Here is a 27164-nt window from a genome sequence, read left to right as displayed (position 1 = left end):
GAAAATAATCATCAAACTTAAATATCTTTTCATGCATTTGTTTTTTTCTTAAGTGATAAAAAAATAAAATAATGTATTATTGTGTTTGTGGGTTTTTATTTGTAACAGCAATCAATGTTATAATCAGACTACTTACCGTAATCTATGAGTCCATGCACACACTTCTCATCCATACGTACATATACATACATCATGCATACGTCTTTCCCCTCAGTATTAATTATATAAGGCAATTAAACTTTTATAAAGGCTGAACATGAGTCATTTGAGCAAGTGGATTCAGATTGATGGGCTTCTACCTTGAGTGGGTTAAACAATAAGATAATTGGCCCTCCCTCCCTCCCTCCCTCCTTCCCTCTGTCATTCCTCCCTCCCCAACCTCTCTCTCTCACTGTCTCTCCTCCCCATCTAGATTTTCATCATTCATACTTGCTGGCACAGAATGAACAGTATTATCAATCATGACAAACACGACCCTGGAAAGGGGAAAATGGAGTGGGCAAGAGCTGCAAGAGGATCTCAAAGACAGAACGGTGTAGGTCTAAATATCAGAGCATCACATGAATTAGAACATCATTATGGGTTTTTAAAATAGTCATTTTTTTTGTCAGTCTCCCCTTTCAACAACAGCAAAATGGAAAATGTAACCATTCAAATATGTATTTACATAATGCACAGCATACTTTATACAAGCAAACAATAAAAACAAACCAGCGCCAAGAACATATTCTCTATGCATCGAGTCTAAAACAACTCACAGTCATGCTGTGTTTCCTGACAGAGTTCCTCCTTTTTCATTATTTGCATTCGTGTTTGCTGCTGGTCTCCGGCTGACCTGGAGAACGTAGGGTCAGGCAATTATGAACTGGAAATGCCATTTTGTTGCAGTGATTTCACCGCCTGACAAAGATGGAGCGAAGACCAGTTGCTTTTTGGCGTTTTATTAATAGTGTTTATCGATGAAAAGACCTGTGCCGCTGGGTAACATTACAGGCTCAGCGTTAAATTACATTCTGTTTTAGAATAATTACATCACTCGACAGGCCCAAACTGGACCAGCGGGAAATTAAACGAGTGAAAATCTCTCTAACCTTCTACTTTTGTTGACATAAATTGTTTTTTTATATATGAATAAGTCTAAATATGTCATCATTGTTGTTGACTATGGTTATTCATTTGCTGGATTTGGCTGGCACATTGTCAATAAATCCAGGAGGCACCAGTAACCCAAATAAAGTTCATGTTCAGGTGACCCCGGCTCGCAGCAGCCATCAACAGTCAGGCCTGCCAAACCACATTGACTTTGTTTTGAGTCCACAGCTCATTGCCGGCCTCAGTACAAAGAGCGGGAGAAGCAGATAATGTGTAATCCACTTACCCTAGCCAAGCCTACACCCCATTTATGGAAGTCCACATCATGAGGGTATTTAGGAGCCGTAATTCAGCCGAATTAAATTTGTCTGAAAGCCCTTGGTACACGTGCTATCACAAAAATCAATCACATTTCCATATGATTAAATAATGTATGATTATGTGAAATTACGTGACAAATCTGTGGTGCCGAGGCACAACTGCAAACATGCACATAAGACATTAATTTCCTCTGATGTCTGAAAGAATCATTTCTGAATAATTACATTACCATCATATTCTGATGTAAATAAACTACATACTGAAAACACAGCAGAATGGCCTCTTGACATATTTTTTGGTTTACATCAAAAGGTGCGAGTTAACTGAAGTGGGCCTATGCAACCAATAAACAGCTGGTCCAATAAACCCCGTGTTATTTTGCAAATGTTTTGCTTGTACTGTCGTGATCCTTTGATCATCAGGCAGTAAATCATAATGATTTCAGCAGAGAAATACCATTTTAACAGGATATACTTTAATTAAGAAATTATAATAAAGAGTACAACCTAAAAAACTAAAGTATATGCAAGACATGTACAGCCTTCCAGTTTATTTATGAACCCATCATTAAATATAACCCACACTGTCAATCAGAAAATACAGTAAAGAATAAAAAACATCGCCAAAGTAAAAGTTGAGTAAAATCATTAACAAAAATAATATTTTGCGAGCAATTATTTCTTTATCTGCTTCCCGTTTATTAATTAGTATATAAAGTACAGTAATATTGCTGTGCTTAACAGCAAATATATTTGAAAATGATTATGTTACTCAAAATATAATCAAAGGTCTGAAGATGACAATCAGCATAAATGAAATGCATCCGTTTCATCGGAGATGATTCTCATACTGGTGAAATGTTATAGTTGGTTTTGACTCATTAAAATAAGGACAATATGTGAGTTGAACATCTACATCCTAGGGTATAAAAGAGCAGCATGTGTTTGTAGAATATTTGATAAATAAATGTTACCCATGCATAGACTACAGTATGGCATCTCATCATCTCTCTGCATTCAGCAACATCACCACAGCCTGGATATGGCAAATAGAGAAGACGACTCATCCAAGAAGAAGCAAACACAATATAGAACAAGATAACTAGGGATCATCATGATCATCATGTCCTGGATTATTAACAATGTAGTGTCCACAACCATGCATATGATGAATATTTGGCAATATTTGTAAAAACAAAATAATTCCACATCACATTTAGACTAAAGAAAGGCCTAACAGCAACCAGGATTTACTATTGCTATAAGTCTCTGAAACATTTCACCACATGTAGGTGACATACTACGAGGCTCCTATAATTCCACCAACGAGAAAGGCAAAACTGTGTGTTTGGTAGTTTGTGTTGGGATCGCAAACTTAAAGGGAGTGTGAGAGAAAACGTGATTGTAAGCACAAGGCTGAGAGCACATTGAGGCTTTTTCGGAACCTGGAGTCTCTTTTACTCGTAGAGACAGAGGGAGGGAGGTTAAGTTGCAGCTCTGTCCGTATTATTGAGAGTCTGATGTGAGAGAGGACATCCCAGAATCCTTAGCAGAGTCTGGGGCGTCGGCGGGTGGAGGGGAAGAGACACTCTTATAGATGAAATCGTAGAGACTGACGTCAGGTCGTGTCGTGCGGCAATTCTTGCACATCAAACTGGAGTACTGGTTCAGAAGGTAGTACAGCCTCCCTGGAAGAGAAAAGAAGAGAGGTGAAGATAGAGAGAGGGGATGGTGCAGGGGTCAAGAGAAGAAAGAAATATGGAGGGAGGTAAAAACAGGATTTGTGAGAAAATGTGGACTATGAGAATAAACAGGTCGTCAAAGTACAAGCAAGAGAGACAGAAACTGAACCAGAAGAAAAAAGAAAAATGAAATCGTGTTCGGTCTCATTTATAAATCAAGCACACATACACACACACACAAGTTGTGAGCTTTTTCTCTGTAGCTCCACTTTAGGAAATGGATGGCTGGAGGGGAATTTCTCTGAAAGGCTTCAATAAATGTCAGCGGGAGAAAAATGAAAAGAGGGGGAGGGGGAGAGGAGAGAGGCTGGGGTCAGCTCAGGCAGTAATCCACTCTGCGGCTGAGGCTGAATGGATGGGCTAAGGAACAGAGATGGCCCATGAGGTGGAATAACTTAACATTGAGATGGACTGCATTCTGTTATTTATGCATACTGTCTCTGTAATGACGCCAGCAAGGACAAACTCCGTGTGCTGTACGAGCCCCATGAGCCCCACACTCCTAACAGTGGCTGGTATCGTTTCCGTTCATGTTTGTTATGCAATTTAGTGACTAGAGAGTCTAACTCCCGAAACAAAAAGACTAAAAACATTTGTGTTTGTGTGCGAGTCTTACCGACGGTGACTTGTCTCTCAGTGAGGAAAGCGTGTATTTTATGAACATCCCTCAAGAGCTGAGCATCTCCAAATGTGAAGTACGCCACGTCTCTCCCGGCCTCTGCTGCAGCCATCAACTGAATCAGGGCTGAAAAAGTGAGAGGGTGAGAAGCTAAAAGGGAAATCCAGGCAAGAACAATTTACCATATTAGCATCATTAGTATCCTTCAGTTTCAGAATGCAATCATAAATGTGTAATTGACCGCTGAAAAGAAGCTGAGGAAAGGAAGTAATTGGTCAATAAGCTGGATAAGGTAGGGCTTCTGGCAGAAAAAAACGCGAGTGACAGGAGCAATTTGTATCCGAAGAGTAAATAATCCACCACTGCTAGCATAGCCTCATCAACAGCACTCAATCTTTTAGCCCTGGCAAATTAGGTCTTAAGACTTTAAATATTTAACATAATGGATATTGATTGCAGATTAAAACACACAAAACGAACATAATTTTCAAAAGGTCTATAATCTTAAGAACGACATAACAGCTTGGTCTTCTGTAACTACCACATCACAGTTCAGCTTCGGGACTGTATTGTAAAATACAGTTATTGCCGTCTAAAAATACCGGCTATGCTAATTCCAGGGCTAAAGGGCGGGGGTCCCCGTAAGCTAATATCATCCTCAGGGACTTTGTCAAATCCAGGGGATCTATTCATAGCGTGTTGCAGAGGAAATTAACAGCTTCAGTACTAAATGAAACTGTACAATAACATACCTATGCTATTCATTAATAATGAAGGACATTCATGAGAATATTTGGGTTTTAGTAAAGCACAGCCCCCATTAATGATAAGTACGAACAACATAACAATTAATTAAAATGTTTGAAGACATTGACTAGAAAAAAACAACTGGTCAAAATGTGCAGTGTGGTTTACTGGAGGGGACAGTCAGGGGCCCCTGCTTGTGAAGAGTGATGTAGTGTAAGCCCGCAGAGAACTGCATCAGCCTGGATTTATGGTGTCCCCTCCCTGTAATCAATTGCCCTTTTAATGGAAAACATAAATGTGTGTCAGCTGATCTATAAAGGGGGGGGCGGGACGGGTGAGTGACACCCTGGGAGAGCCACTAATTGACCAGAGGAGATTGGGCGAGAGCAGGAGCTTCAATGGCTGCGACAAGGAGTCCATCCGAGCTACTTATATTTACCTCCTGCTTGAGAATCCACAGTTAATATTTTAATGTAAGGAATATTACGCATCTACCTATATCAGTGGTACCATTTCAGCTCCTGTGTATGAAAAAGCTTTATTTCTTCACACCTGTTGTTATACACAATCTATCTGGATACATATTTGTAATTCAGCTAACGATACCTTTGAGCCGTGTGTCTCCACCAAAAGCCCCACAGCCCCAGTTGCCTGTGGCTACTGCAGAGAGGAGCTTGCTGTCTGCGTTGGGTCTGAAGAATCCACAGTATGCCTGGGATACACACACAGGGAGTCGGAGGAACGGAAGGTGGGGAGGAAATAGAAACAAGAGAAACTTTTTCAATATTTTTCTACGTTCTATTTGTACAATATGTTAGAACTGTGTTGAGATGTACAGTATACAGCAGTGTTGTTTTCAGTTTGGTTGGTCTAATGTGGGCTGAACATGAAAAAGTCAGTGTTGAATTGCAATAAAGCCTTTGAAAGTGCCCACAGATGCATAATGTGTTGCCTAATTCCTCAACAGAAAAAGTAGAAAACTAGATTCGTTAACTGTTTAATTAAAAGAATACGAAAGCATTGTCAAAAACACTTCGTTCAAACTCAAAAACAAGCATCTTTGTATGAAAGCAAGCTCTAAGTTGTCATATAATACACTTTATACAATCTTACCAAAAACAAAAACACCAAGCTATCGCAGCGAGGTACAGTGGTGTCTCTACCGGTCGTTCTGTTATATTTTAGCGGTTAGCCAAACACACTGTCCAAATAAAAAAAAAATAGAAGTGAGCCAACTGTTTCCCCCCATTGTGTATCTGGCCGCAGAGCAGCGGCTGGGTGTCAGCTGTCGGTATCCCTGAGATCAATTCAGTGGTGTGACACATCACCGCGCCTTAAATGAATATCTTTGCAGGTGGTCCCTAATGATATGTCAAAGTTCACCCCTATGAGCTTTTACTCACAGCATAATGTCCAGCATTATCCTATACGTCACTTACTGACAACAACATCTTCTGGAAGAGTTGACATTGTATTTTATTGTGTAATAATGTAAACCAACTATACTTTTACACAGGTCAATCTATGTGCAAACAGACAAGAATATCTCTTTCGCGCGTTTTTATGAATCCCACAGAACATTTTGGAAAGACCCGCCCTGCACACCTGGTTGAGGGGGAGACGATTGGTTCGGGTTAGGCATTGACCGGTACCTCTGCGAACATAGAGACCTGGCCAATCCTAGCTCCTTAATGCTACGCAGGAGAGGCTTTGCCAGGAAAAGCAGCGGGATTCATAATGAACGCATCTCTCTCTCTCACCTTGTTGAGTTCTCTGACCATCTTCTCAGGGAGAAACTGCTCAAGGAAGTGTCTAAATCTAAGAGCGTCAATGGCCACGATCTCTGTACATCGTCTCTGCCAGTCATCCCTGGAAAAAAAAAAGAAGAAGAGAGATGGAATTGACAATGATTTAAAACATCCACATCAACTTTTCTCAAACTTTTTCTGACTGACCAAACAGTACTATGTGAGGAACAAATACCTGGCAGTCTCATCCTTGTGGCGTTCCTTCCATGTGTAAGTCTCAGCATAGCCAGAATATTTACTGTACTGTTCAGTACCTGCAGAACAAGAAAGAAAGTTGAAAAAAAAGAAGAGATTACTCAGTATTCAGCAGCCAGAGCACCCAGAGGGCCTAAATCCGTTTCAGCGCCTTATTTCTTAAATCACATTTAGTGCTTTCTGTGCTCCCCATGCGAGTACACAGTATCAGCTTGTATTGGATTGTCATAAATAAAGGCCATTGATTTAATAAGTAATCCGCTTTGGGCTTTTAAATAAAAAGCTTTCAGCCATAATATGAAGAAATGGTGAGAACAGAAGAAGCTAACCTTGGCCACATTCCCAAAATGCTTTCAAAACATGAAACACCCGTGACTCATTCATTAGCCGACAGGGTAACACACCTCTGTCATTAAGAAGTTAGCTTCTTTATATACTGTACTGGTGTGTGCTGACGGTTAGAGCTCCAAAGATTTCATCATTTCTTTAATGCAAATACAGCTGTTCAATTCTGAAAGCGATGCCTATTAAAGGCTCCAAACATTATGCATTTGGGATGAGGACGTTTTACTGCACCTCAATGAAGAGCAGGTGCTTAACACTTGATTCATATAGCCATTGAGGTTTTCCTGTATGTACTGGCAGAGTTGCGTATGGTAGTGGAAGAGAAGATCAAATGTATTTTAAAAGCAATGCTAAATGTCTTTTCTTGAAAGTATCTCTTGAAGAGCAGTAATTAAACGCTGCTTTTACTTTCTCAAAATTGTCTTCATTTCATTTTAAGCATGTAGCATCTGTTAATACTTGAAGTCTAAGTGTGAATGATGTTTTTTGATTTGTGCCTTTCTATGTAAAAGTATGACATAGATAATGGCCTGTTCTGGAGCCAAGACATAACCCAACAACAACTGGGCAAATGACTAAATAAAGGTTAGGCTGAATGAACAAATTGAACATTTATTTTAAAGATCCATTCAAAGTTTTTTTCTACAACATTAGTGACTCTTAACGTCAAACAACCGGCTACCCGTATCGCTTCCTCCATCAACAGAGCTGTCCTTCACCTTGATCCTATTTATCCTGGCAACCGACCATAAAAGCCTCCTGGCATACAGGCTTCCATCACAAGATTACATCGTGTCCCTCTAACTTCCGATACGAAAACGCCTTTGGACAAAAACTGATGTGACGTACAAGTTCCAAATGCACTGAAAGACCCAATGTAAGACACCTCTAAAGACAAAGACATACGATTAACTCGACCGAAGAGGAAAAACAGAGACGGAAAAAGAGAGTCTAGAAATAGAGACTAGACCTTAAGAGGAAACACTGAATGCGTGCAAGGAATATTCTGAAAGGTTTAAATGAATCTATGGCGTAACTGGCCATTCCATTAGTGGAGCAATGACCTTAGTTGGGCAATAAATTCCTTTCTGTCCAAATGTAATAAAGTTAAGTGGAGAGGAGGAGGAGGAGGGGTAGAGGGAGGGAGGAGGACGATGACTAACCACTGAAGGTGACTTGGAAGGGATGGGAGTTCCGGAGAAGATAACATGGCGCCACAAAGAAAGAAGCGTACTGAACAAGACATAAGTCCATTTTAACACTGAACAGCACTGGTTGTGTGTGTGCGCTTTGTGGTACGACCCCTGTGGATCAGGGGTATTAACACCATGTTGGCTCTTCCTTTTCTTTACTCTGCTGTTCCAACCAGACTATGTGCAACAAGCAATGCACAGTAGCAGATATGCAAGGTGCAGATATACCACGCAAAGTCCTCGTCTCTTCCTATTTCGTTTTGTCTGTGTTCGGGTTGGGTACCGTTCACATTATAACCAATACTGGTACCCAACTTTTCCTTTTTTTCGGTACTTTACTCTCTCTGTAATTTCAACGTGTTCTTTATTCAGAACATTTTACACAGACCACACAAAATAAAACTGCTCTGTACCTCCCTCTCCCTCTCCCAAACCCATCCCTACAACCACCAGCCTATCACAGTCTGTCAACAGGACATGGCTTGAGAGTGCTGTCATGTGTCTCTCGGAGGAAGCACATGTGAGACGCGTTGCCCTGGTCAGCTTTGCATTTCGCATTTCAAACACTGCAGCGAGCGTCGTCTGCGTCGAGTTTTGGAAAGTGTAACCCCCACCCTTGGAACCGCTTTTGGCTCGCCATTGCCCTGACTCACTGTGACTTGAACGAGCTGCAGCGGTGACGTAGTCCCGCTCTCTTTATTTCTCTCTACACTCCCAAGTTACTCTCTCACCAAGGTGCGGTCTCAAGTACCCAAATTGGGCACTGATTGATTTAATGTAAATCAGTAGAAGCAACGTAATTCGGTCTGTACCCTTAAAAGTCCTGAGTTCGGTACTCAGCCGGAGCCCATGTGTCTCTCTTGCTAGGCACAAGTTCAAAGAATCAACAGAATCAATGAAGTGCAGACATTTGGGAGCACCATCTATATTTGAGTTTCTGCAGGCGCAGCTAAGTTATAATACATGCACTCATGTCAAACAGATGGATTTATCAAACCGGATAATGATGCCTCTTGTGTGATCAAAAGCAAATCTGAAGGCTCATTTTAATGCCCCTGTGAGATACAGGCACAAACCAGGACGAGTGTATATTAAATATTTGCTCGGTCAAGCTAGATAAAGTAGCAATAAAATGAATATGATGCAAGCATCAATCAACTGACTCAACGGAGGATATTTTGAAACGGGGTGAGGAGGCAATGGGATAAAACTTCTCCATACTCTGCAATGACACCACAAACAAAGATAATGAAGGTACCAACATGTGTGTATTTGATTTGATCACATTATGTCCATCCCAACATTTATGTTAATTCATTTGTTTGGCAGTAACTGCACGTGGGGTATTGTATTAAATACGTGCTTCTATGATTTTAATCTGCATTAGCCCTTACTTTGACCAGAGGGAGGATGGCCAGAGGAGGGGGAGGGAGGCGAGTGAACGGGCAGAACACTTAGAGAGGTTGACCCAAGCAGAGTGAGTTGGAGGTTGAAAAATAGAGCAATTCTGCTGTAGAGGAATGACGGATAACGGGGCAGTCACAAGTGAATCAATGCAATGGATTTACACCGCTACTGGATAGAAAGACGGGGGAAGAAATGAATGGAGCCCAATAAACACACGGGGCTCAATGAACGAGAGAAAATAACTCGGGAGATGAAAACAACACTAGTTTAGCCAATTTTATGTGTAAAACTAGAAAGGCATGTGAGATTTGTGTGGTTTCTAGGTAAGCTAACAAAATATCAACCAATATATCACATGGCATGAAGGTGTATTGCATTCAGAGTGGTAGAATCATATATCTGCGCTATTCGTTCTGTATAGATTGTAGCGATGCGCGGATCAGCTTTGACGTCATCTGAATCTGCCTGGGCAACCTCCAGGTCTGAAAAGTGAAGCCAATGCGGAAGTGCCTTAAACTTGTATTCTTACTAACAGCCAATGAGGGGGCGACTCTATGCGAAAATGAACCCACTTCTCACTTGATTTATTACCTCAGTAAACATTGTAAACATGAGTTGTTGGTCTCAATCGTTAGTTTTAAATCGTCCTCAATACAGCTTGATGTTCATTAAGTAAATTATGGTCCCATTCAGAGTCGATGCTTTAGAGTGGGGCTACCTTGTGATTGAAAGGTCGCTCCCCACTGCGTAGTCCGGTCTGGAAGTTGTCTGTGTTGTTGTCTTAGAGCTTTAACCCTTTGACAGTGTGTTTGCAGTTCACGAGAGTTAATTGTAACCTTTAATTTGCCTAAAAATGTCTGTTGAACTTAGCTCAACCCTATCATGTCACTTCTGTTTGCAAAAAAACGACGGCCTAAATGCCAAACTCGAGGCTTCAAAACGGCAGTCCACAAACCAATGGGGGACGCCACCCACCCAAAGGAATTATTTTATCCAATTTAGAGACTCTCATTGGCATGAACACTCCACCTCTAACACTGAAGTAGGCTGGTTTTAAATAAATGAACATTTATCAGAATTTTCCGCATATCAACTCTATTTGAGTCGGGCGTCAAGGTATATTAACAGCCGCACAAGTATATCAGGCAGCCCACTTTAGCATTTATTATTGTTTAATATGTATTTATCTGTATGGGCGACGGACCGCTGCTCTCCGCTCACCCTTTGTTGGACTGACAGGCTTCTAGAGACACATTATGCACACACTAGGAGGTTCATTCCCATCCAGATGACCGCAGTGATTGTTTATAAGAAATATTGCTAGCTATTGTTTCACTGCTTTTCCACTATTCACCAGAAATGTTCATTTTTATGACCTGGCACGCCCAATCCATGGATTGACACATACACGACGACTAGAGCTAGATAACCGTCTTATATGACCAAAATACATTGATTCTGTAACTGTTGAGTCACAAGATGCTAATTGGTGGATAACAGCAGTAAAGAAATATACCATGGCAGCAAAGGCACACTGTCTGTCTGCTCTACAACGGCTCCATTCCCTGCAAAATGTGGGCTAATAAGTACCATGTCACAGAAAGTCTTAACTGGGTGGAAACCTATAAATAACCTGTCCTAAAATCTAGTCTCCGTATGAGAAACTTACTGAATGTGTGTGTAGAGCTCATGGACATAAGGCCAGGACTTGGAACGTAGATGAACTGGCCTTCAGGCTCAGCTCCCTTTTCCCCTCAACAATCTGGAACAATGCCTAAAACACTGCTGATGCTCTAACTCACACCGCTTCACTTGGGGCAGCAACTTGCTCCTAACCCAATGGGGGCAATTCACTGTATTTTCTGGTGGAGTATGATGGCCTCAGACTGAAAAGTGGTGCTGACTCATTTCATACACGGATGCAACCAGCACAAGTGGGTGCTAGAGGTCACAGTCCGATAAAACCACACAAACTTCATCATTTGTAAAAAGCAGAGAGGCACTCTTGAGGTCACCAAAAACACACTCGCCACTTGGCAGAGATTCTGCCCATGACATCAAAAAATGAGCGAAGCCAATTCACTTAGAAAGCTGCCTGACTTATTGCCGAGAATACAATTCATTACTACTACTCAAGGGTCCCATCACTGATGAGGCTGAGCATTGGTGACGCCATGGTACTTGGAGCGCAAACTCCAACCCTGCAGACTCAGGCCACACAGAAGCTGCTGTCTGTCTGCTTATTAGGAATCCTCTGAGCCAACCAAACCTCAAAGACCAAGAACTTATATAGGGTATTTTATTTCATATGCCATTACTTGAATTGTTTTTTAATTCTTGACTTACCTCAATATTGTTCTGTGGTTACTTATTTCATATGAATTATTCTATACTACTCTGATATGTTTATTAATTTATTGTACTGTTTATCTTTTGTACTACATATTTTTATATTTTTATTCTGAAATATGACTTCTCCTTTGTTGACAATACATTTCTGCTTCATCCCATTTGTCAACAACACATGAAGTGAAGACGGGGAAACCGCAAGGAAGGAAAGGAAGGACCAGATCGAGTTCAATAAAAGAAGCATCCGTGAAACATGGAGCTCTGAATAAAACAAAGAAAAGTGAAAAGTGCAGTTTGCTCTTTCCTGTTTTTAAATGTAATTAGTCGATAAAATTGTTCCCTGGTGTACGCTGGTATTGATTTCATTTGATTTACTAAAAGTGAAACGATTTTTCAAGACGCCCAGTAATTAATGCCATGCAAAGTAGAATATGAAAATAGGTATTATGCATGTGTGCGACTACGTACCTGTGACGATGAGGCATTCATTGTATTCCAAAGCTTCAGTAAAGAGGCGCGAGACAATGAGTTCCGGGTTGATGACGAACCTGATCTCTTCCTGGACCAGACCATGTCCTGTTACTCCACCACCAACTAACCTGTTTGCAAAGTCCACCTAATGAAATAATATTACAAGAGAATAAAGTGAAGAGTCAACCAACATGGCACTAAATACCTCAGGTATATTCACAACAACACAAACCTTGATTCAGCAACATTAATATATCGTCTTGCCCATACTATGCAGTTGAGAAGAACTGTGAGGTTTAGCTACCGTCCCTCCCATTACGTGAACATATTACTCTATTAGTGTCTACTTATTATCTGTCATCCATTGTGGTCATTTAACACAGATAAATGTCGAAGGATCACTGCACTGCTTCCTGCTAGTGAATAATCAAATCAGGAAATCCTAGCAGAACAACTCGCATGGAATCTAAAGAGATAGTTAAAATATCTATAAAATCTTCAGTTGATGATGAGCAGTAATGCAGAATCTGCATGAATGTCTGCAGACTGCCTCTATTTTTAAATATGGGATAAGTGGATTGGCATTCCCTCTGTGGTCTCACTATATAGTGATGTATCCACAGGGAGAGAGGAAACACTCCGGCCTTCGTTTGTAAAAACAAGTGGGTACTTAATATTTGTCATCCTTTAGTCTGATAATGGGAAGTACAACCTGTAGTTCAAAGAATGAAAGATGATTTTACAATTACATTGTTCTCAATGAGCCGGGCCAACATATTGGCAAATATAAGCTCATTGCAGATATATCGGTATCGATGTATATGATGGTCAATAATTAACAAGGAATTCACAGAACCAAAATGTGCGAAATAGATAGAGGTTTATGTGATGGGTTTATGGAAAAAACTGTCAGCCGATAAATCATTATCTGGATTCTGGAGCCTCGAACTCAATTGAATTTAAGCCATTTTTAGCCAAATATCTTGGTGTGATCCTGGAGCTTCATGCCGTTTAAGCCCACTCCTTGTTTTTGTGGCATGGATACGAGGAAAGCAGATTCAATCAAAATGCTGCAATTCAAACAGACTGTCAGGGGTGAGGGTTCTGCTCACTGGCCCACAGCTGCGTCAATCTGTGTGAACGTGAGTGTGTTTGCATGTGTGTATGTCGTCTAACCCAGTCGCTCAACTTCTCACCTCCTTCACTGGTTCACCTATGACCTCACCCCCCCTCCCCTCTCACCCTTCAATCTCACCTCCTGACAGAATGACAGCCCACTCTGCTCTATGAAAACTCAACGCACAGCCAGTGCCCAGCCCGCTGAGGTAGCCATCAATCCGCCGGCAGGACTCCTGGCCCACTGGGTCGCCCCAGTGAGATGGCTCACCCTCGTCATCTTTTCCTCCATGCGCCTCCTTTTCCCTCATCCCCCACCCCCAGGGTCTACTCCTCCACCCTTGCCTCCTCTGAACTACTCAAGTGTAAAAATCAGCTGTCAGCTAGAGTAAAAAAACAAAAACACCAGCCGTCCTTGAAAACTGAGGGGAGTGAGGAGATGGGGTGAATCAATGCAGAAATAAAGCCAACAATTTACCCAGATACCCCAAAATCATACACCAGATTTAGATTGTCGGCAGGTTGTGGACAACTATTCAGACAAGTGAGTCTCTTTGACTTTTGAAAGCTTCACACAGGTATGCTATTACTATTTCCACGTTGAGTTTATAGTTAGAAAAGGAAATCATTTAAAAGGGGAATCTTTTTACAAAGATTGGGGGGCACTGGCACGAAAATATACCTTAATTACGCCAGGCTCAATAATTAGTTATACTTGAAGTTTGGTGCAAAAGATGCAAACAAATTCTTACCTGCAGCATCCCGTATCCATCATCCTCAATCGTCCCTTCACAAGTGATGTGTAGGCGCTTCAGCAGAGTCTTGGAACTTAAAAAAGAAAGCAAAACGTTCAGTTATTCTTTGACCAATGAGTAATTCCCTGTATTAAAACAATAAACTAATTCAATGCTAAGGGAGGTGAAGCCGCAACTTGCTCCAGGAAAGTGTGCATGTACTAAAAGTAAACTGATCTAATGCTCTAGAGTTACAATAAAATAAATACAAAATAAATAAATACAATAACACATATCACCTGAAACCTTTCTAGTCATTACTTTGTAGGAACTTTCTTTGTTGTTAGCGTGGTCCTTACGCCACTCGGACCACATCAACACATTCAGATATGTTCATTCAAGTGGTGGGGACATTCTCATTTTTTGATACAATTTAACCAAATTTAAAGAGTCACTGTACACAAAAAGTTTTACTGACCCAAAACATAGCATCAATAAATATTGGACACATTTTAAAAACAAATCTCCTTTAATATGGATTGTTGTGTGTCATTAAATTGTTTAATGAATAATGAAGTAGAGTTGAAAGTAATACCTTTCCCAGTTAGGAGGAGTGTTCAGTGTTTGTCTTGTGAATGTAACAAGACCCGTCGGCTCTTAAAAAAGGAAAAGAAAAAAAGAAAAAAATGTTCATCAACTGAAAAACATGGGAGAGCATTACAGAGAAACAACAGCTGCAACATGATGTGGGGTATCATTAATGCTTACTGGTCTGTGTAACTCTCCTGAAGTAACACAGCAGAGTTTTCAATTTCTCAATTTTTCTCGGTGAAGAACCTTCAAATAACCTGAAAAAGAAAGCAAATGAGAATTTGAGTTCACAAGAGACTATGTTGAATGGAGTATGTGCTACTTAAAATATATATTTGTGTTGATATTAAATTAAACGTAATGTGTTTCAGCAGATGAGAGACATGGATGTTTCACTCAGATGCATTATCTATAGCTCAGTGCACAACCATGCCACAACATGTCAGGAGTGAGGTCAAGCATTTAAACTGGCTTAATGTCTCTCCCATCTCCCTCTGTCCTTCATACAATGGTAATGCCCGAGGCCGTGTTTCACTTCTTTAGAGTTACCATTAAAACTAGGGTGGACTGAGGAAAGGGACAAGGAGGGAGAGAGCGAGAGAAAAGAGAGAGAGCATTGGGTGGACATTTTAAAATCATCCCATACTGGTACTCTCCCTCCATTAAAAAGCGACCTACGCTGATGATTAATCACTGTTAAGCATTCATTTTCCCTCCTGCCACGTTCTGCATAGACCAGTAAAGAAACAAAAACAGAGGGGGCAAATTAAATGGAAACGCAATGCACTAAAAGGCCTTCAGTGAGAGAGAAAAAACAAATATATTTGGCAATTCCAGCATATCAAAAGTCATATTAATTACTTGGTTCCTATCCACTGTAACCTTACCTCCTACATAAAGTGCACCAGGAGACAGAGGATTTCTGACAGTTTTAATAATACCAAAAAGGCTGTTTCCCTGCAAATGAGGTAGGCCAACTTGTGGTCACTTGGTTCAGGAGCAAAAACAGAAGATATATTTCTTAATAATGAGCTTTCGTTCTTGACTAAACTGCTAAACAGGCTTCCTACGTCATCTTCTCATACGGAGGGAAAGAAGCTAAAGAGATAAGTCGGCCTTCTTTCCTCTTCCTCGAATCTATCCATCACTTAACAGAGGACAAACCTTGACAGTTCTGCCAAAACAGCAATCAGCAGATTGCTTGCAGAGAGACAGAGCGCTACTGTAGCCGATAAGCAAAGTGACGGACACTCCCTCAATTACAGGGGGAAAGGGAGGGCCAGTAACGATCCAGGGCCCATTTTAGACTGCACTGGTTGTCTTGTCTCATCTTCTCAGAAACACCAAGACTTTTTTTTCCCCTCTTGCTCTTTCCTGTATTTCACTGCCGGCAGAAATGCTAATAGCGAAGGCAGGCAGGCAGGCAAACCGAGCGCTGGCATGGGTCTGAACAGCCAGCCGTGCAACTGGAATCAATGCTTACATTATTACAGAGCTCCCTTCACTTAGCGTGCCACTAACATTTGATGTGGAAGCACACGCACCCATACAGATGACTGATTGTGCGAGTACGATTAAGATTCAGATAAAATGGGGGAGTTGAAGGGGGGGGGGGGGGGGGGGGGGGGGGGAACAAATCACACATGATCAATATGACCACTCCTGGGATTCATAAAATAATACTGCTCGACCCCCGAGGGAGAGTAGATGGCTAATTAGAGTCTGGATAGCAGTTAGAGCCCATGCAGATTGCAGGGAATATGAAAATGATATAGTATTAAAGCTACCCTTTATGTTCTGCACTATCATAATAAGGTATTGCCACGATGTCGGGCCACAACACCGGAAGTGATCACGCATCACTAACGAGGAGACGGTGCCTCAAAGAAACACAGGGAAATTGAGTTGAGGTGATATCTGGACAATGTCAAGTCAGTGTGTGCTGAGGTGCTTACAGGCCATAAATACTGGAATAGAGCTTGTGTACTTCAGACACAAGAATATAGACTTGACTGACTTCATGCATCACCTCCCTCCGTTCCAAATAACGTGACTGCTCCAGATTGTGAGAAGACCAGTGACAGATAGATAGGTGTGCTGTGTCTTTAAAAAAAAAAGTATATTAAAACAGTTTGTTACAATTAGCCATCCCAGGCTTTCTTAACAGACCACTGGTTCTGAGTGGGTAGACACAGCAAACCCCAATTTAACACTCTGGCTCTGAATCTCCCTCCCACTCATAAAGGCATAACAGAAACATGGAGCTCAAAGAGACTCTCTGCCCACAGTCCCGTCCTCAAGGCTATAAGGTGACAGGGGCGGTCACTGTACAGCAGGCACTAATCTTACAACTATACAAAAACAGAAATACGCTCTTTGACAAAAGAACAAATGAGATACCACATGCTGTGACTGTGTTCAACAGCTAGATCCACCGGCCCAGATGACTGCGTGTAAACGTACTGGACACTAAATGAGTCAAAACTGAGTAATAGAACTCATCTATTAAGGTTTTCAAGGCAGTAGTGCCCCCTTATGGAAATCAGTTTCCTCTGAATGGTAGGATCACTAAAAACGGAGCTCAATCAGAATTCTACCAGTTTGTAACAGATATAATCTACCTACAATAATACGTATCTTTGAATGCATTTGATGCACACGTACTGCGGCTGAAGTCTATTATGCCAATAAAACCTGGGCAACACGGGATGTTCCACAATCATTTAGGACCAGAAAAAAGTGTGATGATGCCAATGACTCCAATCCTGCTCCTGCCCGACAGCATCGTACGCTTCTTCTTGAAGCATACAGACCAATGAGGCAACCTGAGGATTCATATCTGAGTCTAAGATCTACTAAGTCCCCTGCTTAAAGTAATGGCTTACAAAGGGCGAAAAGCTCACGGGGCAAATTTACTTTTGTGAATAAAAAACTAATGACTGCAGCTCACTCCATTTCCCCAGTGAGCTACTGATCATTGTTTCGTGTCTATAAAGTTCTTGAAATGATGGTGTGCCTCTACCTGTAGAAGTTGATCTCAGGATAATTGAAGTACTCCGACTTGCGGGAGTTGCGTCGGGGGAATGTGCAGAAGAAGGCGTTGGCCAGAAGACAGGCTATTTGCTCCTGAGAGAGAGTAAGGGAGTGGTTCACCCTTGACTTCAGTAGGGGAATTGGCTAGAAAGAGAACGAGAGGAAGAAAAAAAAAAGTGACAAAGAGACCGAACCTGAGGGACTGGAGATCAGAATGGGAAACCTAGGGACAAAGAGAGAGATGCACAACAAACACACAAGGTTATGTGTGTGCAGTAGTGTAGGTTTGATGGCTAACGGGGGGGTAGGTAATTAATTTAGCAATATAGCAAGCAGAGGAGACATGGAGAGTTCCATGAGGTAAATGGGTGGTAGTAATTAAGGTCCTGGTTTTCTTGCTCTCCCCCGGGTTCGTTCAGTCAGACACACAGGGCCCATCTATCTTCACTGATTAGGGCTAAAGAGCCTCCCAAGGCTGCGCAGTTAGCAGATCAATAGCAGCTCTAATAACACACACACACACACACACACGCATAAACGTTAGCCTTGACGCTTAATACTGCAAACTAAAGCGGAGAGTCAGAAAGCTTCATCGGCCAACCGCTGAGCATCTTCAACGTTCTGCCCCTTGTTTCTGTCTCCAGTAGCAATCAGAGGGATTTTCCAGTCCTGCCCAGAGTGGGAGCTGATTTAAGATGATTTGATTAAACTGAGGACTCAGAAATAGATAACTGAATTACAGATATACCAATCTTGGAATTTTTGCATCGCTACAATTGATGACGGAGAACGAAAATGAAGACAAACGGGGATGACATTTAAAAGATCTGTGACATGGATCAGCTCAATTTACTGTGAGTCAAAGAGAGGGCCCTGTTTCTCAAAATATATTGCTCGGAGGAGGAACAACTAACGTGTCCAAAGGAATGGAATGATATTTTTCAATTTCATAAGAGGAATTTCCTCAAGTGCACAAGCATGACACATCAGATGGATGAGTGGAAATGAGACGGACCTCTCCTCTCGCAGCCCTCTTTTCTAATGAAGCAGTTCTTGATATGGACCAAAACGGGGGGATTCATTATCTGGCGGTTGTAACTCATGAGCTGGTCTTGTATAACATCCACCATCGAACCATTTGCCTCTTCGCTGACTGCACGCACTTACATCCTTCCTCCTATATCCTTCTACGCTGCTGACCTCTGTTTAACTGTAGTGCAATAGCTCACCACTCAATTACCTCACACAACCCCCCCCCCCCCCCCCCCCCCCCAACATAAACTGTGTACATATTCAAAAATAAGTACACGGTACTTACCATTGTGCAGAGGACAGGAGCATTGAGTGCTAGGTCAACCATAGCTGGTAGTATATCATCAAACAGGAGTTGTAACTCTGGATGAACAAGATACTGGAGAGAGGAGAGAAAAACAAACACACAGCAGAAGTTCTGTTAGATGGGATTTCTCTGCCTCGTTAAGTCAGAGTGACTGATTAGATCTGAAGTGACATACTGGTTTGTAACACCACTGATTTTTTTCCAACCAAAATATTAATGTCTTGTTTGTTTTGCTTGGTTGCTTTCTTTATTAAAATGTAAACAGTTTGTATCTCTTATATTGGCAACTATGTCCTTTTATTTTAAAGTAAACCATAACCATAGTGAGACAAACACAGGGTTCAAACATCATTTTACCAATACACTTTTTCATGCCGCCGGGGCAAATTTTCATGACCATACATTCTCCGAAAAGTCAAAGTATACGTGAAAAAAATAAGAATAAAAAGGCCGCAGTCTGCAGTCACGCCACACAGAGAGTTATTACTGATCTGCCCGAACATTTAAGTATTGTTTAACTAATATAGATTATTCTCAGTCGATCATAACTGAGCCACGCATACTGTATTATACAGGCATATGTGTTTCTCACATTTCTACATTAATATTCCATTACCCTTATTTTATAGAAAGCAGGCTGGTTCAGTAATACCTTACTTTGTATGGATAGATTTCAACAAATAATACTATCAGTTTTTGAACAGTTCACACCCACATAACCTTTCTGTTACAACTGAAAATACAATGACACGTGAAAGCTCCACGTGCAATTTATTTTTCAATAGTTGCAATTATTCTTTTAGGGTTTAGTATTGTCTTGAGACAACCTGGCCCTGAAGAATATGAGGAAGGTTTAAGAGGTGTAATAACTGTTTGACAGTGAGTCTGAGGTCATAACCCAATACCAGTAACCAATATCTAAGGAAAGATGCTCAATTCTCTCACATTCAAGAAGAAAACTCAGTGTCAGTGGAGGTAATGGAGGTTTATTGTTGTTTTAGGGTGAACTTCCACTCCTCAGATATAAATAATCCCAACACTTCAGCGGCGAATGAGGAAAAAGAAATGCTGCAGAGCTGCTCGCTACACAGAAACCAGTTTCAGAAGAAACTACCATCAATCTGGGAGCGAGCCTGCCACGGCCAAGGCGTCCATACTTCAGCCTATAGCTTACCTCAGCATCCATCTGCAATTCCCTCTAAAATAAACACCCAGTTATTCCATCATAGACCCAGATTTACAACGCAATCACTTATGAGTGTATTGGCTTGCTCATCAATCACTTGCCTTATTCTATCAAGGTAAGCAGGGAGGCTTGCGCTGATTAAATGGACTTCTGGAGCAAATGTAAATGACCAGTTGTGGAGAGAGTGGCAGGGTGGCTTCAATTTCAGCAGGAAGTCTTTCGGTGCGTGATTTGGCCGGGGGGGGGCATTTATATGGCTGCAGAGCAGGTCTGACTAAATGCTGTCAGAAGTAATGAGGGGGCAGACATCATAAAGTGCTCGTGTGGGACTAATAGATGGTAGCTGGTGATGTGACAGGATGAGGGTAGAAAGATGATCCCTCAGTCTTTCCACGGCTTCAGCTGCCGGCCACCGCGGTAACACACAGGTTAGGTAGCACACACACACACACTATATCTTCACATCAATACATATGACGGTCCAGATTTACTGCTCCATGGGCTAATCATCGATTACATTCTGACCTTTCATCCGTTCTGGTCTTCATATAAGTTATTTTAATTTCCTGGCAGCTCAACCTACGCAAGTCTCAATCTCACATTTGTATTTAGAGGTCTAGGAATGTTATAGAAAACAAAACGAGTGATGAAGCACAAAAGTGAGAGCGACAGAGCGTGTTGTTGTCTTGCGGCTGAATGTTCAGGTACTATTGTAACATCAGCTGTACGTACTTCTGGACTGCTTTCCTGCTCAGCCTGAAGACATTCATCAGAAAGTGACACAGTGACAGTTTCAATTGGCAGGGGGGGGAAACACTAAGACAATTTACAGACAAGCCCTAATTTGGATAACTCTTTTTTTTTTCTCCCCTATGGCTATTACACGTTGAGCGGCGTGTCAATCATTGGCCCAGGGGCAATGTACCTCGTGACAATTACCCCAGGGCTGCACAAATGTTGCTCTAGATTTAATTAGGTGAGCTTGGCCGAGGAGTAAAACAGTTCAGATTCAAATTCACCACAAACTACGAGGAAAAGGAGTAACATTTTGTTTTTTTCAAAAGGTGTGAGCGGAGGAGCAGTAAAAAGTATTCTGTCAATTACTGTTCAATTGGGTTGTCCAAAGAATGGCTAACCAATTCAGTCTATGCGATTCTTCACTACATTAGAAAGATGGTATGTCTGCTGTAGAATGGCAGCTGTTAATCATTCCTGCTCTACGTGTTGGCAGGATGATCTAAATGCTCCCTTAGTCCGCATCCATTAACTAATAGAAATGTAGGAAGCAGACACAACCAGTAGGTATTTCTGTATCTGCACATTGATATTCCTATATTACTTTTGTCAATTGACTTGTCCTTCTCCTGCTAATACCATCCCTCCTTGCTAAATTCCTCTGCAGGAAATACATGCGGGGATACACTGTGCTCAGGGTAGAGAGCGGAGCCGCTGGAAGGGCGAGTTTCTTGCTGGAGTTTATGGGACCTTTTAATTAAATTGGATTAAGCTATAAAAAAAGGCGCAGGTGGCTATTGATCTATGGAGCTCTCTGCTTTTACTCTGAGAAATTATTTTAGAGAGGAGAAGAAAAACATATTTTTGGAACGGTCTGAATTTAGCTGAGTAATCAACGTTCAGATAACAGTCTGACTGGACTGTAAGCAGGATGAAATGTTCCCACTTAAGAGCTTCCATTAGAATAATGGCCTTGTTCCTAATGGCTCCAACCAAGAAATGAGCCCACCCTGAAAGAGTTTGATAATAAACGTGTAGGTAACCAAACTAGGCTTGGAGCTGAAATGAGTTTACTATCTATTCAAAGACCCCGTCTTCTTCTTTTTTAGCAATTTGGGTGGTAATATGCCGTATGTATAGACTCTATTTGAGTCCAGCAGGCAAACAGTACGACAAATATTGTATCTACAATATGTGAAGGAATTCCTGCAGAAGGACTAACGCTTTATTTGGATATACTAAATGTCTTTACAGTTTTAATAAGTAATGTCATAAGAATCCCACATGGGAGAAAGTTTCTCGAACAACAGGTATGTGATTACAGTCCATGAAGAGGAAAAGAAGTGTTAAAAAATAGGAAGTAGACAGAAAAAAAGAAAGACATTCCCCTGGTTCACCAGCAACAGCTGCCGCCGCTATGCTCTGTGCTCATCTGTCCTAACTGAAGCATATTTGCTCCCGTGAGACTCCGGACGGAGCACACTGATGGGCTCGCAGCCAAACAGAGGAGAGCAGGCTCCCTTTGCGACAACAACTCTAGTTTAGTACGAGCTTTAGCGTCATTCTTCATTAAGGTTCATTTTAAAGACATAATTAATCACGGTGAGTTAGACAAACACTGCCAGAAAAGTTCACAGGGACTGTCAGAGCTGTTAAACACACAAATGGCTGCATTTCACTGGTGAGGTGTTTATTTATTTATTTTAAGTCAATTAAAATTACATGTTTTATCGAAAATTAGTATAAGAATGCATGTATCGTTTTTTTTAAATGATGTTTTACTCCGAAATAATTGGATTTAAAATTCATATGCTTAATGTTCAGCAAAGATGCATGACACACTTTGACTATACAGTGTGATCAGCGGGCTTCAGGGAAGCTGTATTCTTCCTGCTTTATCTTTTGTACAAGAGCAGCCGATAACAAACAGTTGTCATGTTCTGGACAGCTTACCTCTGTGCAAAGAAGGTTCAGGGCAGTGAAGTCCCATTTCTTTGCATGGGTTATGTTGTATCTCAATATCGCATCCTGTGTAGAAGAACATGAAGTTATTTATACATAGAAGACAATTCTTAAATATATTAAACTCTATAGCAGCAGATTAACAGCAAATTTAAAGCACAACAATATTTAGGATCTCAGATTACAAGGCTTCTTTTAATACAAGACAAACTCTGCCACCATGTGGTTGTTTATGGAACATGTTTTGTACATTTTAAACTCCTGTAAACTCCCACTCTGCAGTCACTGATTACAAACTTAACAGTGTTCATCTCTCCTGGAACACAAAGTAAGTGTTCATGGAAAGTAGGCGGTGGCAGAACAGAGGTGTGAATTACTCTGTTACAAGATGATGGATGTAATGTGTAATGTTTGTTGTTTGCCAACATAAAGCGGAGCGGGAAGAAGACGAATAGCTGTCTGTTTCCCTAACTGTAGATTTTTCAGTGGGGACATTTAAAGGCTGTTTAACCTGTCTTAATGAGGACGAAGAGTATGTTCAGCCTAATTCAGCAGAGTCTGGTCCAGCACAGTTGTCTTACCCTCACATCCAGAGAACTTTTGAACCCTCCCTGCAAGGAAGTGTGGATCAGCTCCCACCGACTTTGGAAACCGCCTCCATCCTGATGACAAATTGCCTTTACTAGAATATTCCTAAAGTAACTAACAATGTTGTGGTAAAAACAGTATGCAAAGCTGTGATGCACTAGTATGCCATAGTATAGTATACCTCCATAGGAAAAAGATTCTTCTCAGAGCACGGCATCTTCACGGACACGTCGTCCCACGCATCTTTAAACTTGCTGGGATAGGAAACGGGGACCTCACCCTCTCTGAGGAGATCTGTCTGTAACAGAGAAAAAACTAAATGTCTTTAAAGGTTACTGCTGTGTGGAGAGAAGTGATAATTGAGATAACTGCTTTCTCTTTGCTCATCAAAAAGTTGGCTTTTAGAAACTTATTACAAGGTATGGTAGGTGTTGTGAAATTAAGATGTCAGTGACTTTAGCTCAGTTCATTACTTCTAAAGTAAATGAATTAAGAGATTTACTATAGATCTTATAACTGAATACACAGATAATGGGAATACAAGCCTGATACTTGTTTTACCAAAAGTCATATGTTCCTTTGCGGACTGACTTAACAACTGAAAATCAGCTGTCCTGTCTTTAATGTAGAGATATTTAGAGATTTAGTAATTTAAAAAAAATGTTAGGGGATGATGGAGAGAAGCTCGCATGGGTGGCAGTGGCTAGTTGATGGCGAGAGCAAGTGGTAGCTCCACAGCAGCACTGACAGTGTTCCTGTGGGACTAGTGGAGGACACAGGCTGATAGGAGCTTTACTGACAAGAGGCCCTGAGGGGATCATGGAGGATGGTTTCACTCTCCCTACCACGTTTCCTTATCTGGTTCTCTCTTGTTAAAACACCAAGTGCTGACCCACCACACAATGCCCAGTCCCATTTGCATGCAAGTTGTATTAGTGCCGTACTCTTCACAACATACCACACACAAAGAACACTCACCCTGACTGTGACAGTGTGGTTAGGCATTGCTTTCAGGTGAGACAGAGGGGGGGCACACTGAGGCATTCTGTTCAGCTCCTCTATGGGTGTCCCCAGCCATCTTCTGTCCATGTCATGTGATGCGAGTGAAACGCTGTATAGAACAAAGACAGAACAGGACAGTATGCCACGTGATGAGGACATTGTGAGCATAGTGGAGCTAGGACAAAAAGGTGTGACATGGAAATAGTTCACAAGTACCTTTCAGAAAATGCAACTGGCTGGCTTCCAATTGCTTCCTGGCTCATATCAGATGCGCCACTGTACTCAGCTTTCTCAGCATCGTCCCTTCGCATGTCAACCAGAGGGACTTCTTCTTTCGCAGAACATCCAGAATCAGAGTATTTGTCAAGCTGCTTAGAGTCCTCTGCACAAGCGCCGCCATCGTGATCCTTGTCTGCAGAGCTGTTGCCGAACATGGTTTTACTAACGGGGCTGTCCGGACTCAGCATCTCCACATCACTGGTAGGTGTACTGACACCCTTCCTGGGACTATCACTGAGACAGAGTGTGAGTTTGGGATTTGAAGAGGGTGCAGCAGCACAGGTTGTTTTAACAGGGTTATAACCAGGAGAAGATGACCTTTTAGATTTCTGCCCATTAGAACAGGGTGTTTGATCTGCGTCACTTCTGCTGCCTGCAAGAACAGGTTCATCCAGCCCACTTGCAGAGCCACAGTCCACTGAAGTCTGAGATGCTGCATCATCTTGCATGTTCTCCAGTAGTGCACAGTCTTTTGTTGTGTCCTTCCTTTGTGGTCCACAAAAGAGTTCATCTTTTTCCTCTGTTAAGATTGTTTTTGGATCATCATTCTCTGTGCCCTCTGGGCCCTCTGGCTTGACTTCAGCAGTCACGCTGTAACAGGACAGGAAGAGAACAAAGTGAGAGAAGAACTTGTTAGTAGGCTGAATCTACAGTGTGTCCACTTATGATCATAGTGATGCAGTGTCCCCTTTCCCAGCGTGCACTTTGTTAACAAGGATCTTATATGTGCAGATTGCTTTATTATAAACGTACTCAGAACTACTTGTGGCAGGATTGATTTCTTGAGATTCCATCTCTTCATCCATCTTCAGCAGGTCAGACAAGATGAATCAACAATAGCTGCTGAAGAAAGACAAACGATTAACGTACTAAGAAGCTGCGACAATGTTTATAATTGCATACAAACACGAAGTTATAATACAGCTATATATTGCCCGCTTTCATGCAACACTGGACTTTACATAGAGCCAAATGCAACGCTTTGTTTTGTTTGGTCTTGGACGGAAGAGACACTCCGACCTTCGGACAGCCAGTAAAACTTCACAGAGGTGTGTTAGGACTTTGTTTCGGCCACTTTCTCACGTCACGAGACTGCGGGGCGAGTTGTGGTCTTAGCTTTCGATTCAGCATAAGTGACAGTTTCTACCAGTCACTGTATTACAGCAAGAGCTCGGTAGCCAGCATATCACGATGGAAAGCTCCTTCTAGCAGGTTCAACAAAGCTACAACTAGCTAGCTAACTAACCCCAACCAACCTTACAGTTTTGACATGAGTTATGTTCACTGTAAAACTTGTTTTGGGGTATTCACCATAGTTGTACGATGTTTCTTTCCGAGGGATTTGGTTAGTAGCTTGCTACCTTGATGCGAACACATCTTGCAGGACAAAAAAAACCAAGTCATTTTGAGCTAACTTAGCTTTGATTGGCTACAAATCAAAACGTTAGCTATTATTCGCTAGCTCCAATTCTTGTAACGTTAGATAGCACTGACGTAAATCAACCTCATCGAGCTAGCAGTGCTGTGTCCAATAAAACGAAAAGATACAACTTACAAGCATGTCCCTCTTGGTGTAAGACTTGTGAGATAGCTGCATTACATTATCATTTTCACATACAACTACTTCTCTAACCACATATCACTCCAAATGTTATCTTTCCGTCATTGGTTTACGTTTTCTTAGTTGTTGCAGGCAGCTCCTGTACGTTAACGGTAGAAACACTCAGTCAGCCAATCAGACACGTTCACCAGAAAAAGAGGCGGGACGATGAGTTGGTATCCTAGCAACTTGGCCAAAAAGGAGTTTACTGTCGTGCAACCGTTAAGGAAGCGTTGATATACTAGATAGAAGAGTAAAGTAAAGATACATTACATTTCTACTTCCTCCAAAGATAAAATAGGTGAGGTCCTAAAGGAGAGCTACCCAACAAACAAACAAATTCTTAAGACTGAGGTTTAATTGTGACGTGATTAACTGTATTTTGTGAAAGTGAAAGTTTGGAGCATTTTTTTCCCCCACAGTGTCTCCCTGCAGTCCTGGAGAAAATATAGAAGAAAAGTAACAAAGTAGCACATTGTGTCAAGTAAAGAAATGTATTTCATACAGTAGCAGTAAAACACCTTAGTAGACATTATATTTTCATATTGTACTTAATTTTAGCCTTATTTTATTTCTCTTTTTCATTGCTTAAATTATGCGGTTCTCTTTATTGCAGCCTGGTTTCTAAATTGTGTTGTAATGACATAATTGGTTCTTTTTTAATATAGTGAATTTGACTAAAATACTAGGCTATACATCTAAATAGGTTGG

General features: G+C 41.4%; 1 protein-coding gene across 2 annotated transcripts; it reads right to left on the bottom strand.

The window, feature by feature from the left end:
• Window positions 1-1918: 1918 nt before the first annotated feature.
• parga (poly (ADP-ribose) glycohydrolase a) lies at window positions 1919-26547 on the bottom strand. 2 transcript variants are annotated; one of them, XM_079169443.1, is made up of 18 exons: window positions 26409-26547; window positions 25607-25693; window positions 24791-25444; window positions 24551-24683; window positions 23754-23870; window positions 23566-23646; window positions 22976-23050; window positions 19081-19173; window positions 17752-17906; window positions 14907-14986; window positions 14734-14794; window positions 14157-14232; window positions 12286-12433; window positions 6504-6582; window positions 6281-6389; window positions 5127-5232; window positions 3771-3899; window positions 1919-3100 (listed from the first exon to the last, which is right to left on the bottom strand). In XM_079169443.1, exons 2-18 carry the CDS (start codon window positions 25657-25659, stop codon window positions 2919-2921), a joined length of 2331 nt encoding a protein of 776 aa, XP_079025569.1. In that variant the 5' UTR covers window positions 25660-25693; window positions 26409-26547; the 3' UTR covers window positions 1919-2918. The 2 variants fall into 2 exon arrangements, with proteins under 2 accessions (XP_079025569.1, XP_079025570.1); XM_079169444.1 differs by having other exon boundaries at window positions 25607-25696; window positions 26409-26491.
• Between the last annotated feature and the right edge of the window lie 617 nt (window positions 26548-27164).

Source organism: Pholis gunnellus (assembly GCF_910591455.1).
Source record: "Pholis gunnellus genome assembly, chromosome: 11".
Lineage (NCBI taxonomy): Eukaryota > Metazoa > Chordata > Actinopteri > Perciformes > Pholidae > Pholis > Pholis gunnellus.
This window is presented reverse-complemented; position numbering and strand designations above follow the sequence as displayed.